This window comes from Lethenteron reissneri, chromosome 7, assembly GCF_015708825.2.
Source record: "Lethenteron reissneri isolate LAM-NWPU_2019-01 chromosome 7, ASM1570882v1, whole genome shotgun sequence".
Lineage (NCBI taxonomy): Eukaryota > Metazoa > Chordata > Hyperoartia > Petromyzontiformes > Petromyzontidae > Lethenteron > Lethenteron reissneri.
In genome coordinates, this window is record NC_083785.1 from 10919203 (window position 1) to 10936655 (window position 17453).

Here is a 17453-nt window from a genome sequence, read left to right on the forward strand (position 1 = left end):
TCTGCCTTCCGATATTTAGGAAGCCACTGCAGCTGTGCACTTTTAAATCATCATATCGATCGAAAACTAATCTCATTAGAACTGCTTTTTGAGTTTAGTTTGCTGTGCTTCCCCCGCGCCTTCGATGAGCGCGGTTTGCTACGTACGGTGTGAAAGAAGTTCAACATAGGTACGATCGCTCCGCCGGCTCGTCCTTGCAACGTACAGTAAGTGTGCTGAACTTCTTTCACACCGTACGTAGCCAACCCCGCTAATCGGAGCTGCGGGGCGGCGGGGAGGGAAGGACAACAAACATCCCCACGAGACAACGATGAGGAGGAAGAGACGAGAAGAGAGCTACGTGGGCGGTCGGGGGTGCGGTGTGTGGTGGGGTGGGGGTGCGTCGTCTCACCCCTTCTGCCCAAGCCGCACGATGCGTAGGCGTGCGCCGAAGTGGCCGCGGACCCACCGCGCCGCCTGCAGCTGCGGGTCGACGAGCAGCGGCCAGCGCTGGCACGCGGCGAGCAGCGCGGCGTTCTCCGTGGACATGCGGTCGCGCGGCAGCCCCTCGTTCTGCCAGCTCGCGACCGTCGCGCCGTCCGTCAGCACGCTCACGGGGTCCAGCCCCTCGCTCATCGGGATGGGTACCTGCGGGTGCAACGGGTGGGTCGGCGCGGATGGGCATATCTCGGGCGGTTAACCCTCCCCGCGTTACGATGATGCACGCGTACAGCGTCGGTTTCTCGCGTACGTCGTCGTGACGGAATCAGAAGAAGAAGGCCACGCGGGGGACGCGCGCGTGGCAGACAATGTTGGCGGCAGCTGTCGTGGAATGCGGTCGGTCGTGTCGCTACGGTTCTCTGCAGTGTGCAACAACGCCTTTAAAAACAACGGCGCCACTACTGCAATACGCCTCTCTGAATTAAACGAACACCGATACCGCTTGCCCGGGTCTGTCCCGTGCAGAGGCGTAGCTAGGGGGGGGTGCAGGGGGGTACATATGTCCCCGGGCGCCAAGGTAAAGGGGCGCCAAAATGAGGCTTACAACGTTACATTATAACTTGTTGCGGCGGGCGCGGCAGCCTGAAACTACTGCACACATCTACACCTCAACCTAAAAGTTTATATTTCCCGCCACACACAGCCTACATATCATGTAATTACATTTTGGTATGTGATTAAACGGGGGGGGGCGCCAATTTTATAGTTCGTCCCCGGGCGCAAAATATCCTAGCTACGCCACTGGTCCCGTGATCTCCCATCAGCAAGCGAACTTTCCCCACTCCACGCGAGCATTCCCCTCCTCCTGGCACAAGCGCCGCGGCGAGGTCGCCCACCGCCACCGAGTGCCCGAATGCCGGCCCTCGTTGCTGTTGCGTGCGTGTGCGCTCGCTTATATGTGCATGAGCGCGTGTGAGAAGCGGTTGGCGCATCGGTTAGCGCGCTGCGCGACCAAACCGGTGACCTGGGTTCGATTCCGGCTCACGGCCAACATCGGTGATGAATAATTATTGAATCGCCGGGCCTGAGCCTCCCCTAGGTAGACTCAGCCTTAAATGAGTACCTGTGTGTGGCGTTGAAACGTAGGCCATTGGGGGCCCCAGTGTGTGTGTGCACTCGTGCGAGCGTCAGTGGGAGCCGAGTTGACTGCCGGGGCACAACGCATTCCAACATCGCGTCGCCCAACCAGAGGTGGGATTGACGCCGACGATGCTGACGACATTGATGACGTTGATGACGACATTGATGACGACATTCATGACGACGTTGATGACGATGTTGATGACGACATTGATGACGACATTCATTATGACATTCATGACGACATTGATGACGACATTCATGACGACATTGATGACAACATTGATGACGACATTGATGACGACATTCATGAAGACATTGATGACGACATTGATGACGACATTGATGGCGACATTGATGATGGCATTCATGATGGCATTCGGGACGACACTGATGACGACATTGATGACGACATTGATGACGACATTCATGACGACATTCATGACGACATTCATGACGACATTCATGACGACATTGAGGTTGACGAAGAGTCGGTCAGGGCACCTTCTGGGCACGGAGGAAGGGCCCCCACATGCCGTCGAGCAGCTCCTGGCGGTAGCGCTTGGTGAAGTAGCCCAGGTAGGAGACAAAGGCGGCCGTGAGCAGCACGTCGCCGCACAGAGTCCGCTCCTGCACCCGGAACTCGGCCACCGACTGAGCCCACCGCACCTTCTCCGACTGCATACCAACCCGTCAGTCAGTGAGTCGGTGGGTCGGTCGGTTTATTTCGGGGAAGCCCACTGAGCCAAGAAGCTCCTGTCACAGGCCGCGTAGAACGGCTGACCGGACGGGCGCGAGCACGTCACACGGGAAGGGAGGGCTTTGCAGGGGGTGTGCAGAACAACGGCAGGGACAATTCATAAACATGACTCATCAACAACAGTAATGATAAAATATTGAACAATCAGAACGATCTTCATGATTCTTTCGGTAAAGTCACGTAGAAGGGAAATAATAAAATAATAAAAATAAAACATAATAAAATAATTCTCACGACGTTTTTGGCCTTAATCTAAGTTGTCTTATGGTTGTTGTTGTTGTTGTTTGACTTGCATCCCACTGGGATTTTTGCACACAGCGTTGGTGTACGGTGTTTTTTTCTGCAATATTTTGCTGTCTTTTCTTGGATTTTCTGTTTGCACTTAGTCACATATTCACTTTAAGATGTTTTTTGTTCATGTTTTTTTTGTTTGTTGCGGTTGCACCCGATTCAAGAGCCGAAAGGCTCACAGGGCTATACCTAATAAATTAACTTGAGCTTGAACAACGCAAGCAGCCATCCTCAGGTGAAGAACAGGTCTGTCGATAAGACAGAGTCTGTCTTAAGAAGTCTGTCGATAAGACAGAGTCTGTCTTATCGACAGACCTGTTCTTCACCTGAGGACGGCTACTCGCGTTGTGGCCGAAACGTCGTGAGAATTATTTTATTATGTTTAATTTTTATTATTTTATTATTTCCATTCTACGTGTCTTTACCGAAAGAACCAAGAAGATGTATCCCTGCAGTCACGAAAGCTTTAAATCGAAATCAGAACGATGCGCAATGGAAATCTAGCTCGCAATCAGTAGTAACATTGCGCACGGCAGGAGCGAAAGGAACTCACAAACGGCAGGTTTTTTGTTTTACAGTGGGGGGGACAATGCTGCCACGTATAATCCACGCAGAAAAGTTGAACCCCAGGCCCTTCTTTCTATGAGGCACGAGCGTTAGCACTGCGCCACTCTCCTGCGCAAACAATACGCGTGTAAAGATTTGCAATGGTAGGGTTCTGGCCCGAATTGTCCCAGCAACTCAAAGCACCTTACATCACAGTCCCATCTCACCCATGCCAATGCCCTCCTGCAGTCGAGCCATGGGGACTCCCAGTGGCAGCTGTACCTGCGTGACCGACTGTACGGGTGAAGGAGTTTGTGTGTGCAGGTGAGTGGCTAACTCCTTCACCTGCAAGCCTGGTCACCAGGCGGTTGGCGGTGTGGTATGGTGTGCGGTGTGTGTGAGGTGTGGTATGGTGCGGTGTGTGTGAGGTGTGGTATGGTGCGGTGTGTGTGAGGTGTGGTATGGTGCGGTGTGTGTGAGGTGTGGTATGGTGCGGTGTGTGTGTGGTGTGGTATGGTGCGGTGTGTGTGTGGTGTGGTATGGTGCGGTGTGTGTGTGGTGTGGTATGGTGCGGTGTGTGTGTGGTGTGGTATGGTGCGGTGTGGGTGAGGTGTGGTATGGTGCGGTGTGGGTGAGGTGTGGTATGGTGCGGTGTGGGTGAGGTGTGGTATGGTGCGGTGTGGGTGTGGTGTGGTATGGTGCGGTGTGTGTGTGGTGTGGTATGGTGCGGTGTGTGTGTGGTGTGGTATGGTGCGGTGTGTGTGTGGTGTGGTATGGTGCGGTGTGTGTGTGGTGTGGTATGGTGCGGTGTGTGTGAGGTGTGGTATGGTGCGGTGTGTGTGTGGTGTGTTCGAGCCGCACCTGCAAGCCGGTCACCAGTCGGTTGGCGAGGTGGATGGTGTGGTTGGTGCGGCTCACTTCCTCCTGGCACCGCAGCTTCTCGCCCGTCGCCGTCTCAAAGGCGGCCGTCAGCTTCGCCAGGTTCGCGTCCAGCTCCTGGCCGTGGCGACAAGCGCACGGCACACAAAGACAAAGATCCCCCCACCACCGTGTAGCCTTAACAGACTGTAGGGGCGAGTGCTGTTAGCGAGTAGCACCTATGAAGGCCGGCACGGCACACGAGGGGGTGGGTAGCCAGCACCACGCCCGGCCGCCTTTGTCTCCCCGGTGGCGATGTTTATACAACGTACCGGGTACTCATTTGAGGCCGAGTTGACCTAGCGGAGGCCCAGGACCGGTTCAGTTAATCGTTACCGGTGTTGGTCGCCGTGTGCGGGATTCAAACTCTGGTCGCCGGTGTCGTAGCGCAGTGCGCTAACCGCTGCACCACCGCTCCCCGTACACACACGCATACGTATTGCGTGCATGTGTAGAGGAGTAGTTGATGACGTCATGTCACCATGGGGTATTTAAGCTGGGACCCGTGACATGACCGGGGTCGTCGGTCGGAGCCGGGAACGAGAGAGATTGGGAGTCGGAAGCCAGGCTAGGGTGATCCTACACGAGGCTAGGGTGATCCTACACGAGGCTAGGGTGATCCTACACGAGGCTAGGGTGATCCTACACGAGGCTAGGGTGATCCTACACGAGGCTAGGGTGATCCTACACGAGGCTAGGGTGATCCTACACGAGGGTAGGGTGATCCTACACGAGGCGAGGGTGATCCTACACGAGGCTAGGGTGGCTGCTTTCCCCGGCCGGCCGATGTTGGTTGAACCCTCGGTCGGTGCAGTGGGAAGAGCTCAGATAGTCGGGGGGTGTTAGGATTCCCAGTACCCTTCCCCTGGGGAGAAATATATTAGCCGTCCACTGTTAGGCGTAAGCCCCTAAAAAGTTCCTAGGCGTAAGCCCCTAATAAACCTTGGCATCAGCCCTTACGAAGATCTGCGTTAGCGTCGTCACTTGCACCACAACACATGTAACACAGCAGTTCGACCTTGTGCTATTAAGAAGGACCATTCACCAACTATACACATATATATATATATTCCGTTCAGGGTAAGGTCATTGTGTTTGTTCTTTGTGCTTGTCCACCACTGCCAACGCAGCATCACAAACAACACGAACGTGTTTAAGTTAAACCTATGGTTGCCACCTTGTCCTGGTTTTCGCAGGAACCTCCCTCCTCTTCTTGATGCATTAACAGCCTCGGGTTGTTTTTTTTGTATCAGTTTGCTCCACAATATCAGAACCAGAATATTAATTAATGCGGGAGGATCTCGGATGAGCTGCGAACATAATTTATTTCCGCAGATGTCCGGTAGTTTTCACAGATGTCCGGTAGATAATAATATTAACAGCCGCAACAACGCATAAATCAGCACAACGCACGTATATTAATATTGTTCTCTCGTCCTGCAGTATTGCTAGATCCCTCCCTCCCCTATTCCTCCCCTCCCTTCCTCCGTCCCTCCCATACTCCTACTCCTCCTCCCCCTCCTCCTCCCTCTTCATCGTCTTCTTCCCATGATGTGTCCCCTCGGGTGCATCAGAAGTGGCAACCCCGCTGGTTAGTACCTCCCCATTTTAGTTTTAGAAAGTTTGGAAAGTCTCCTTCTCCCTCTCGAGGATGCATCCCATTCGTCCTCTGGTCACAACGCCAGCAGGTCGCGTCACCGGGCCACTCAATCACCCACCCAGCACCCCCCCCCCCCCCCCCCGTGCGCCGGATGTTTTGCCCATCGGGTGACTGCCGTGAATTTTTTCTCAAAGTTACCGAGAAGGACAATAAGTTTTTTGCGCACGTGTCGTGCGTCTTGTGTGTGTCGTGTGTGCCGTGTGTGTTGTTGTGTGTGTTGCTGTGCGTGTTGTTGTGCGTGTGTCGTGCGTGTTGTGCGTGTGTCGTGCGTGCGCGTGGTGTAATAATGAGCGCTGCGTCAATTAACAAAATGCAATTAAACTTACCGGTGTCTCATTAGGCCCCCCCCCCTCCAGTCAGACAGGGCCGCCCGGCGATCATACGGTTAAACGCGATTTACAATTTAAATCAATCACAATGCAGGGTCTTTTTTTTCTGTTGTTGCTTGCCTGCATCATTAGGGAGACGATTAAAAGCAACCCCCCATATGGTGTCGACTTAATCAGAGACTAATGGGCTATGGCGATCGCGCCAAAATCTGCCAGCTGCTGCCCGACCCCATAGGCTGCCCCCCCCCCTCTCTCAGCCCCCCACCACTATCCATTACCCCCTCAAACGCCACAATTTCCCCGTTTCGAACACTCGCTCACAAATAGGTTGCTGGTATTTGCATACCGTGTCAACCCACACGGTTTACCCCGTATTCTTGTACGGGGGAAATTGCGTTTTCAGGTCCATACGGCATACAGCCGTTTCAATACGGGCAAAAAACAACAAACATTATTGTCTATTTGTTTGTGTTTCTCCCTTGTGATGGGACTTTGTAGGATGAACGTTGAGATGTATAAGGGGCACGGGGTGACCAATAAGGTCCTGAATTGGTCTGTAATAAGGCAGGGCACTGATGAGGGGTTGACAGCTTTGTGTTCGCGACCCCTTGTGCCCCCCCCCCCTGCCCCCCACGACCTCTGGCGATCGATGCAGGCGATCCGTCACCATGCGCGTGACAAAACAAAAACAAGCTCAACAACACACGGCCCGGCTACTATCTGGACGACGAACTCTCGTGGGGGTTTTGTTTGAGTCCCACCCAGGATACCCAGGAGGTGGCCACGATACAGGATCACCGTTTCGTCGAAGAATCAAGACGGACATCGCGGTTTAACGGGCACTCCCGGAAGGCCGTTTTGCCCATGGCGTTGTTTTGATGAGAAATGGTTTTATTTTATGCGCGGAGAGACGGGCGTACTTAAGCGACCCTCGGTCTGCTCAACCCCTTTGTTATTTAGACCCTCCGTAACGACGCTCGTGGTTATCTTGAGGCGAATCGTGGCACGCCTGCGGTGCCAGGGCTGCCGAACCGTAGCATACGCGACGGGGCATTTAAAAAGTTGATTCTCGCGCGCGCGTGTGCGTGCGACCTCCGTGCAAGCATCGCGAGTGTAAGGATCGTTTTTTTTCTTTTCTACAAACTGTAATTTTTCCCGGTCACTACATGTCACCCTGCCAGGTCAGTGGTGTCACAGAGGTCAGAGGTCAGAAATCAGAGGTGATACTCACGGCCAGCTTCTTGCGGATGGCCTCCAGTTTGTCGGTGGCCGAGGCGAGGTCGGTGTTGGCCTGAGCGAGCGCCCGCCGCTTGGGCTCCACGTCGCAGTAAACCTGCGGCCGGCAACGGTAGACGCGGGGAGGCGGGGGGGGGGTGATGAGGACGACGGTGGGGAAAGAGACGAAGAGCGGGACGGACGACGTAGAGAGAGGGCGAGTGAGAATCAGAGAGAGAGAGATACGTGCAGGGAAAAGGAGAGAACGAGACGCTGTTACGACCTGGGTTTATTAAGTGTTATTATTCGATTATTCGGACTGTTTGGCTGCTAGACATTTCCCCGTGATACGACACTTTGTTGCGCTATCATTTGTGGCCAGGTCGCTTCTGAAAAAAAGAAGCTAATAGCTCAGTGGGCTTCACCTGGTAAGATAAGAATAGTTTTGTTGTTTTTGTTAATGTGATTTGCTAACTTTTCCTCGACTTTGCACTCCTATCGTGTGTTTTGTTTGTATCGTCTGCTGCTATAACGTTCTGACCCTCCCCTACTGGACATCTGTGAAAAAAGAGCTTCATAGCTCATCGGATTCCTCGAGTGAGCGAGCCGAAATGATAACAACCGCCACAGTGTTCAACGCCCGTACACCACGCGGCGTTTTTATTTTGTTCCTGACGATACGGATTGCGTCTGAATCGTTACGTGGCGGCCTAACCCAAACATCTATTACGGATCGTAACAACGAGAGTTTAAGAATGCCCCGAGCTTATTCTACTTCCTCGCGGCACATTGGCTAATGCTTAGTAGAAAGGGCCGATGTACTTGACATTTTTTTCTTACACAATTATTTTCCATTGCTCTTGGGATAATAAGACAAACAAATAAATTGAACAAATCAATTGCTCGATGTTGTTTTGTCCACGACCGATTTCCATTCACTCCGTTAGGTGTCGCAAAACGTGTAAAAGGGTACACTAACAATACTTTTTTCTATGCACTGGAAACGGACAATAGGAAAAAACAAAGCTCACAAGTCACAGAATAACGCACACGTCAATCTTAGAGCACGGCAAATAACGGCGACGTTTGATCAAGCCATCACATCAGAGGTCGCGCAGTTGCAGGCCTGCGCCTTTAAAGGTAAAAGCGCAGCCCTGCAATTGCTTGCTCACGCCACTGCTGGCGGAAGGGGGCGCGACGAGAGAGAGAGAGAGAGAGAGCTCTCGAGAGCCGTTCTGGAGTTGAACTTGGCCTACTCTTCCACTATGGCCAGACATCCGGGAATAGTTGGGAGTACCCACAATTCACCTTATCACACGTGACCTGCTGATTGACTGACTGTGGTGTGACCCACTGACACTGCTGGGCGGTTGAGGTGGTGGGGCTGGCGACGGCTGTTGGAGGGTGGGAGGGTGATTTAAGAAACTTGCGCCGTTGCTTCAACGGCGCGTGTAGAGGTGTGTACGCTGAACTTCTTTCGAACCGTGCGTAGCCAACCGAGGTATTCGGCCGTGGCGGGTGACGGAATCGAACCGGGCGACCTCTGAATTGTAAGTCCTGTGCACCGGCGACCACCCCACCTACCCCCCCCCCCACCTTCGCAATCGAACGGACGCGGCAACTTTTTTGTTTAGCCGATCGATTCCGTCGGACGCGCGTGGCGCTCGTGCGAGCGCGCGGGGTGGGGGCGCAAAACGCTCGCAGCGGCACTGCAATCCCAAGAGCCACGGCATAAAAAAAAGAAAAAACACGGCACTCCGCCCTGCCGCGGCGGTGCAGGCGATACTCACGCGCATCTTTCGAGGACGGGTCGGTGGAGCGAACGTCGCCGTGGGAACAACAACAACAACAGCAGCAGCGGCAGCAAACAAAAAAAAATGAGATTAAATATGAATGAATAAGCGAGCGCGAGATTTGACGACGACCGGTGGGCGACGCGAAGAAGGAGTTTGCGCGAGCGGCTGGCGCGCGGCGCGCCCCGGCCCCGCGCTGACAAATTGCCCAATAAGCGAGTATTAATTAAAAGTGGGCGATGATGAATACCTCGCGCGCCCGTTAATAACGCCAGACAAACGAGCGCTGTTACTCGCCGTAATGAAAGCTCATCAACGCCCGCGGAGTCGAGCGAGCGAGCGAGCGGGTGCGCGAGCAACTTCGGTGGAACCGAGCCACAATTAGCGGATGGAGAGGGGGGGGGGGCCCCCCCCCCGCCCCCCCCCCCCGGGGAGCGTCGGCGGAGACGCAAACTCTCAATGTAAGAAAAATAAGACAACAATCCCCCGCATAGCCTCAACAGACTGTTGGGGCAAGTGCTGTTTGTGAGTAGCGCCTATGAAGGCCGGCACGGCACACGAGGGGGTGGGTGGCCAGCACCACGCCCGTTCACCTTTGCCTCCTCAGTGGCGATGTTTACACATCGCACCAGGAACTTATTTGAGGCCGAGTCGACCTAGGGGAGGCCCATGACCGGTGAGGATAATCGTCACCGGTGTTGGCCGTGAGCGGGATTCGCACTCGGCTCAAGGGGTTCATAGCGCAGCGTAGCGCTAACCGCCACACTACCGCTCCCCATAGAACACACGCGCAGATGCACACAGAAAAAAATATATAAAATTTATCCTCCCTCCCCATGTAGCCTACGATGAGCGCTTTACACCCAATGCTCTGTGTAAATGATGAGAAAACTCATCACAACGAGGGTGCGCGCAGTGTGCCGACTGGAAGCATTGACTCAGCGACACGTGAAAGGTGAGCTGCTCACGAGCAGCAAGGGAGGCACGACTCCCGTCCATCATGCCTTGCGTGCGTGTCACGTGACCGCTGCATTTGCACACACAGTCAGCCTTGTCTAGACCACCAGCTCAGGATATTCAACAACGCCAGAGGTCTGCTGCTCACAAGATGCCTGTCAAATCAAGTCCGGCGATTTGCGAAAGGTTATTATACGCAGCAAGATGCTGAATTTCACAGTATGTGTGTACAACATGGGTCCTTTTTTTGCCAGCATTAAAGTATAAGAATAGGCTTTATCCTTTCTGCTAAGATGTTCAAACATCTTAACACCTGTTTTTAAATCATCTAGATTGAAAACTCGTTTCTTAGTCGTGTTTAGTTTGTTGTCCTTTCCCCCCCCCCCACCGTGCACACCTCTGATTGGTGCGACGGGGTACGTACGGTGTGAAAGAAGTTCAACATAGGTACGATCACTCCACCGGCTCGTCGTTGCAACCTACAGTACAAGGACCCAGAGAAAATTCCACATGACCTCGAGGAGAGTGAGATATGCAAACTCCAAATGTACAACAGGCGTCAGGGTTGGGATCGAACCCACGACCTCCTGCATACCGGGCGAGGTAGTTAACATCTCACCACCGTGGCACCGTGATCTGCGCGCAGCAAATGTACGGTCCACCCTAAACCGCATCCACACAAACCATTGCAGTAGATGTGGATGCCTGATGCACAAATGCAAAATCCAGAACAGAGCGTGCAACATATAATGACGCAATGCCTCGCGATCCACAAATACCAACGAGACATCACAGCGACACACTCCGCTCGCTCCTCCTGGCGCGGATATTATCTGGCTTGGCCGCCTGAATGTGAAATCGTAGCTGTTGCTCTGCCATCTACATCAGCCGCAGGAAAGCAGACTGTGCGGTTTACAGTCCAGCCCAGCAATATTAACCAGGGCGGCCGCTGGGCTCGAACCGTGGAACCCCCCGGCCCCCCGCGGCTAAAACGTGCGCCGCATCTCGGCCGTGTCGCCGCCGTGAAAGAGTTTTAAAAATAAAAAAGTTATTAAAGGTGCGACGCCGCAATTTCCCGCCGAGGGAAGCGTGCCCCCTACCCTTCGCCCCCTCCCCCTGGAAGCTGCGAGCCGTCTGACCTCGTAATACTTGACGATGTTGATGACCCAGGCGCAGAGGCCCGCCGCGGCGAACGACTTGGTGCGGACGAGCTCGGGGTTGAACTCGGCCTTGCTGATGTACTCGTCCTTCACGACCCGCAGGCACGCCTCCGGGATGTGCTCCTTGTTGTAGTTGACCAACGACTGCAGGAAGTCATCCACCTGGGTCGGGGGTGGTGGTGGGGGGGGGGGGCGGATGGAGGGGGCCCGGTTTCGGCGGACAGACGAACGGCGGCGGAGGTTTTTCCCGCAGGGAGAAGAAGGGGGCAGAAACGCGCGTTAGATCCAGCGTGGTGAAGTACGGCGCTGACGACCTCCCGTGGACCCCGCCCCCACGTGGAGCGCGGGAGGCCCTCACCCCATCCGGGCGGCGGATTCACAAATTCACAAAGCGCCGTGTGTGCGTGCGAGGGGCGCAGCGCGCGTGTCGCCGCGGCAATTCCGCGGGCGGCATCGCAGAGCTGGGCGAGCGTCACCGGGGCCACGCTGAACGCGCGTTCCCGGCGGCGAGCGACACACCGGACCAATCCAAATCACCATGCCGCGCTGACCAGCGTGGTGAAGTACGGTCAAACAACCCCCCTCAATAACTGACATGGCAACGGCAAAGCCTGCGTCCAGCAGTTGGGTTGGCAATGCAATGAAAGTTATATTTTAATTAATGCGTTGGTCATGGCGGGGCGGTTTAGGTTGGGGAAGGAAGGGGGAGGGCTGGGGGCAGGGGGGTTGACCATATTTCACCACACTAGTCAGTGCGGCATGGTGAATTGGGGGGGGGATGCGGCCAGGATTGTTCCATGTGTCCCTTGCTGCCGGAAACGCACGCGCAGCAACACAGAGAACGCCTTCATCCCACAGTGGATGGATGTCTCATGACTGCTGCTGTCGATGACAATGACGACGATGACGACGACGATGGTTTTCGTCTCACCCGGCCCATGAAGACCTTCGCCGATTTCCACGATCGGTCTCGCGGAACCCGCCCGCCCGGGGCGAGCAGCGCCATCACGGCCGCCGTCACGTTGGTCACGGCCACCGGCGGGTTCGGGAACGTCTTCAGCTCCGTCAGGTTCAGCTGCGACGAGTCGGTGTGGAGGGGGGGGGGGTCAGGGGTCAGAGGTCAGAGGTCAGCGTTCAGGATCGGCGGTTTGCTCCAACGCAACCGCTGCAACGATCCGGAATGTTTCCTTTGCGTCTCGGGTACAGCCGTGTGTCAGGATCTAAGCGCCGTGTGGAGTGCAGGAGGACGTCACGATGAGACGTGAGAGGGGAACGGAGGTGATGAGTGAAGAGAGTGGTGAGCAGTCGCATAGCTATCGAGAGGTGTGCAGGCGGTGCAACTGCACCGGGTCTTCAAGCGGCTGGAAGGGCCCAGGCGCCGGGCTATGAACAGGCACGGGGGGTGTTAGGACAGGTCAGGGAGCCTCCAGTTCATGTATTGCCCCAGGGCCCATGCCACCCGTACCACGCCACTGGTGGGTGAGTAGCCATAGACACGAGGGGGTTGTCCTCTGAGCCGGAACGGAGGGGGGTTGGGGGGGCAGAGGAGAGAAGGCAGTTCTGGACTCTAAAGGCCGTATTCCCAGTCACGGCTCAGCTCGGGCTTGGCTCTGGCTTGAGCGAGCCGGCTCAAAGCCGTGCGCTCAACTCGAGCGCTGAGCCGGTTGTCTGGCTTATGAGTTGGTCGCGTAAAGGACGACCCTGGTGGCTGGGCGCTGGTGGTGCCAGCGGCTCCATACCCGGACGAGTGGCTCCGTAGCAGGCTAGCGATCTGACCGGGGGCTGCTCGTGTACGCATGGCGCTGGCGCCGCTGTTGGCGCCGTTGCCCGTACCCGGTTGAGGGTGTTGAGGGCGGACGTGGCGGCCACGAGAGCCGGCTCGGCCTTCACGAGGTCCTCCTCGCACTCCCGCTGCTGCGCGGCCACCTGCTCCTGGATGCCCGCCACCTGACCACGGTGACAACGACAACAACATCATCAACAACTACTACTACCACAACGAATACATCGCAAGGTCGCACTCATTACACACAAAGTGCTTTCCATAAATGAACCAAGAGGACCTCGCCGATCTCGTCGAGGAGCATAAACCATCATCACGCGAACATCTTCGTGGCAGCGGCTTTTGGCTAACCATTCAACAAAGACGGTGGTCACCGCGTTACGCGCTTTCAGATGCGCTTCTGCAGCCGTCTGTAACGCTCTTCCGATGTTAGGAAGCCGCTTTAGCTATCCACTTTCAAATCATCTTGATTGAATACTCATTTTCTTTAGAACTGCTTTTTGTGTTTCATTTGTAGTCCCTTCCCCCGTCACCTCCGATTAGCAGGGTTGGCAGCGTATGGTGCGAAAGAGGTTCAACATACATGCAACATACATGCCACAAACCAGACTTTCTCAGTGATTAATTAATTCGTTCTGACTTTCATTTACTTGGTTCATTTGTTAAGACTCCCATTTATTATGCACTCATTCGTTAATTTGTGTAATTCATTAGCCAAATCGTTCAGTTTCGTTCATACTTCATTCCAACACTCATTCATGATCTCATTCAATCATAGTCACAATCGTTAATTATTACAATCACTCATACTCTTACAAATTTAGTCATGCGCTCACTCACTCATTTACATTATTATTCAATTAATGTCAAAATTCATTCACACTATCATTTATTAACTTTTCTTGATTTCACCATTTAAAATTTACTCAATCATTAACAACGCATTTCACTCATTCATCATACATCTCATTCATTTTTTCTTTCCTAAATTTCGTCCATTCTCTCATTTGCTCCCTCCATTCGTACGTGCACGACGGACTCACTTGCTCGTCCGTTCGCTCATTCATTCGCTCGCCCGTTCGTCAAGTCACACTCTCGCGGTTCGAAGGGGTCACACCTTCTGCTCCTCGGCATCGGCCACCGCCTTCTCCTGGCCGACCCTCGCGGTCTGCAGGCCGATCTTGGCGATCAGCGCCTCCGCGTCGTCGTTGCGTTGCAGCAGCTCCACCTCCTGGGAGGCCAGACGCTCCTTCAGCTCGTCCACCTGTGGGAGGAGGGGGCAGGAGGTTGGGCAGCCGGGGCGCAGCGCAGCACAGCGAGCGAACGACAGTAGCGGGATCAAAACGTCGGGCAGCACGATGGCTCACGCCTACTGCCCCACGGGTGTCGAGATGTTAACTGCCTCGCCTGGTTTACAGGCGGTCATGAGTTCGACCCTGACCGACCCCCGACGCCGATATATATATATATATGTGGAGTTGTATGTATGTTGAACTTCTTTCGCACCCTACGTAGCCATGTTCTCCCCGTGGTTGCGAGGAACATTTGGCTGCTATGCATTTCAATGCGATCAGCCACTTCGTTGGGCGATCATTTGAGGCCAGGTCACTTCTGGAAAAGAGCTATATAGCTCAGTGGGGCCTCACCTGGTAAAATAAAAAAAAACTGTTTAGGTTTAAAGTTTTAACAACAACAACAACAATAAGGTTTTACGTTTCGTGAGAACTCGAGAGAGCGGGTCACAGTCACATTAACAAGAGTGCGACCGTCAGCCGGTCACGCGGCGAGGACAAGGCATCGCTGCGTCACACGCATCACGCCGCAAAGCGTCTCCACTCGCTCATCGGCTCGGACATCCGCAGTGGAAAAACGACAACCCGGCGCGGGTCGTCACGTCCCGGGTGACAGCCGTGTCAGGATCTAGGCGCCGTGCAGAGTGGAGGAAGACGTCATGATGACGGTGGCGACGACGATGTGAGTGGGGAACGGTGGCGATGAGCGCAGTGAGTGGCGAGCAGTGGCGTGGCTATCGGGTGGTGTGCAGGCGGTGCAACTGCACCGAGCCCCCGCGCTACGCGCTGGGCCGGTCCAGCATGGCTCGGCACGGCACGGCTCCGGGCGCGTGGCAGAAAAGCGGTGCGTCGCCGTCGACGACACCCGGGCTGAATCGTTCGCGAGCATGCACGCACGCACGCACGTGCGCACGCGCGCCACACCTGCGCGGCGGTGCTCTGCAGCTTGTGCAGGCCGCTGTCGAGGCGCTCCATGCGCAGCGCTAGCTCGCGGCGCTTGCTGCCCAGCAGGCCCTGGTAGAGCTTGATCTGCTCCAGGAAGGACTTGGGCGTCGTGTAGTTGTGGCGCTTCTCGTTGCGGCGGTAGCGCTCGCCCACCGCGTTCACGCTGGCGTGCGCGAACGCCATGAACAGGCTGATCGAGTCCTTCACCTCTGGCTGCCAGGCACACGCGCGCGCACACGCGGAGGGGATGAGCGGGAGGGCGAGCAGAGAGATTGGCACGTGAACGGATGGACGGGTGAGTGAAGGAGTGAAGGGATTAACACGTGAATGAGTGGGCGAGTGAAGGGATTGACGCGTGAAAGAGTGAGCGAGTGAGCGAACGAAGCGAATGGATTAACACGCGCGTGAACTAACGAAGGGACTAACAACACGGAAGAAACAATCGATTCACGGATGAGCGGTGGAACGATTGAGAGGATGGAAGAATGAATCGGTCAGTGACGCGTGGGTATCGCTGAATTCCACGTTCATCGCATCGGCAGCGCGCGTGGCCGTCCAACGCGGGGGACAGGGGGCGGGGGGGGGCAGGGGGGGTGTGGGGGGCAGGGGGAGATATTTGGGGGGGGGGGGGGGTAACGCGGCACCGTGACATTTCCTGCTGTGGCCACGCAGTGGCGCCAGAGACCGAGCTCCGCGTGCAGAGGGGAATCGAGATTCCTCCAAATCGCCGCCTCTCGCTCAGTCAACCAGCGGTGCCCCCCGCCCGCCCGCCCGCCCGCCCGCACGCAACGTGCGTTTTCAACAGACCCCGCCATCGATGACAACGCGAAGTCGTAGGGTTCGACTATTCACCCCCCCCTCACCGTCGGTGGTGGCGTGGATTGCCCAATCATTTTATTCGGGGTTGATAAAACAGGTGCCACTTTGTTGCGACGTTGGTTGGCGCTGCGTGTACGTACGTGCGCACGTTGAACTTCTTTCGCACACCGCACGCAGCCACAACGCGCTAACAGCTTGGCCATTCCAAGCTGTGATGCTTTGCCATGGGAATGTGGAATTTCCATTGCTGGGTCAGGGCTTGCCAATGGAGACATCAGCATTGGCCTCATTGCAACTCGGAGCACTGGCAATCGTTTGACATCCCCTCTTGAGAGTTACGCAGCAGCTCACGTCAGAAATAAACTTCAATCTTCACGAGTGCAATTTTTTTTTCAAAATTACATTTGCTCGTGTAAATTCCGACGGCGCTATTTTACTGCAGTGTTAATACCGGTCGTCTTTGTAAAACGTTGCAAAAAATAAATGTATTGCATTGGTATTCGCTGCCGTGAGGCGGAACGTCGGCACGGCGGTTAGCGCGCCGTGCCGTGATTCCGGCGACTTGAGTTCGATTGCCGGCCGGAGCCAACGCCATCAGCGGCCTCCTCCACCACCCCGCACCGCACGGACCAGCGTGGTGAAGTATGGTCAAACAAACCGCGGCGACTGACCGACGTGAAATCGGAGAGGCCTTCATCCAGCGGTGGACTCAGAAAGGGCCAATCGTTATTATTGTTAATTTATGTCGCGGCGGTTAAATGTAGCGCGGCGTCTCAAAGGGTCCTCAACGAGACGGATTTCGATATGTTTCTGAGCGCGCCATCTCGCTCGTGACAGCAACTCATCCATCGTCGGAAAAGTTTCATGTTGACTCGCACGCGTTGCAACTTCCATCCCTCAAAACATCGCGATGCACGCACACACGCACGCACACGCACAACAACCAAAGACGGACCACGCCGCCTGATAACGATGAATCTTCATCACGGGCGAACGAAATGAATTTAACCAATTTCACAGACGCCGTGAATTACCAGCTGCACGGTAAGTTAGGGCTCATTAATGTTAACTTATAACGTTCCTTATTCCGTGTCATTCCACTTAATTTTAATTGAACATCGTGTCTGTTGAAATTTCACACCCCATTATGCCTTCTGATGGCTGTGAAATTCAAGGCATTAATTTCTCTCCCACCAACCCCCCCCCCCCACTTGCCCCCCTGCAGCCCCCCCCCCGCCCCCCAACAATACAATGAGAGGATCGCAGTAAATGTTCGAGGAGCGAGGCGACCCGGCCCGTTTAAAATTCAGCTCCAAATCGCCACTTTGGGGGGTGACAAAGAATCGGCGCGATTTTTTTCTCTCTCTTTCCTTTTTCCTCCTCCTCCTCTTTACACAATTGCACGATCGTGCTCACGGTCAAAAA

General features: G+C 54.9%; 1 protein-coding gene across 1 annotated transcript in view; it reads right to left on the reverse strand.

The window, feature by feature from the left end:
* Positions 1–17453, reverse strand: part of LOC133357612 (dynein axonemal heavy chain 11-like) — a 147069-nt gene that overhangs the window by 18189 nt on the left and 111427 nt on the right. Inside the window, 9 exon segments of the mRNA XM_061575642.1 lie at positions 392–627; positions 2065–2238; positions 4019–4153; positions 7296–7397; positions 11169–11351; positions 12121–12264; positions 13023–13136; positions 14090–14236; positions 15189–15422. Of these exon segments, the coding sequence (XP_061431626.1) occupies positions 392–627; positions 2065–2238; positions 4019–4153; positions 7296–7397; positions 11169–11351; positions 12121–12264; positions 13023–13136; positions 14090–14236; positions 15189–15422 (1469 nt within the window).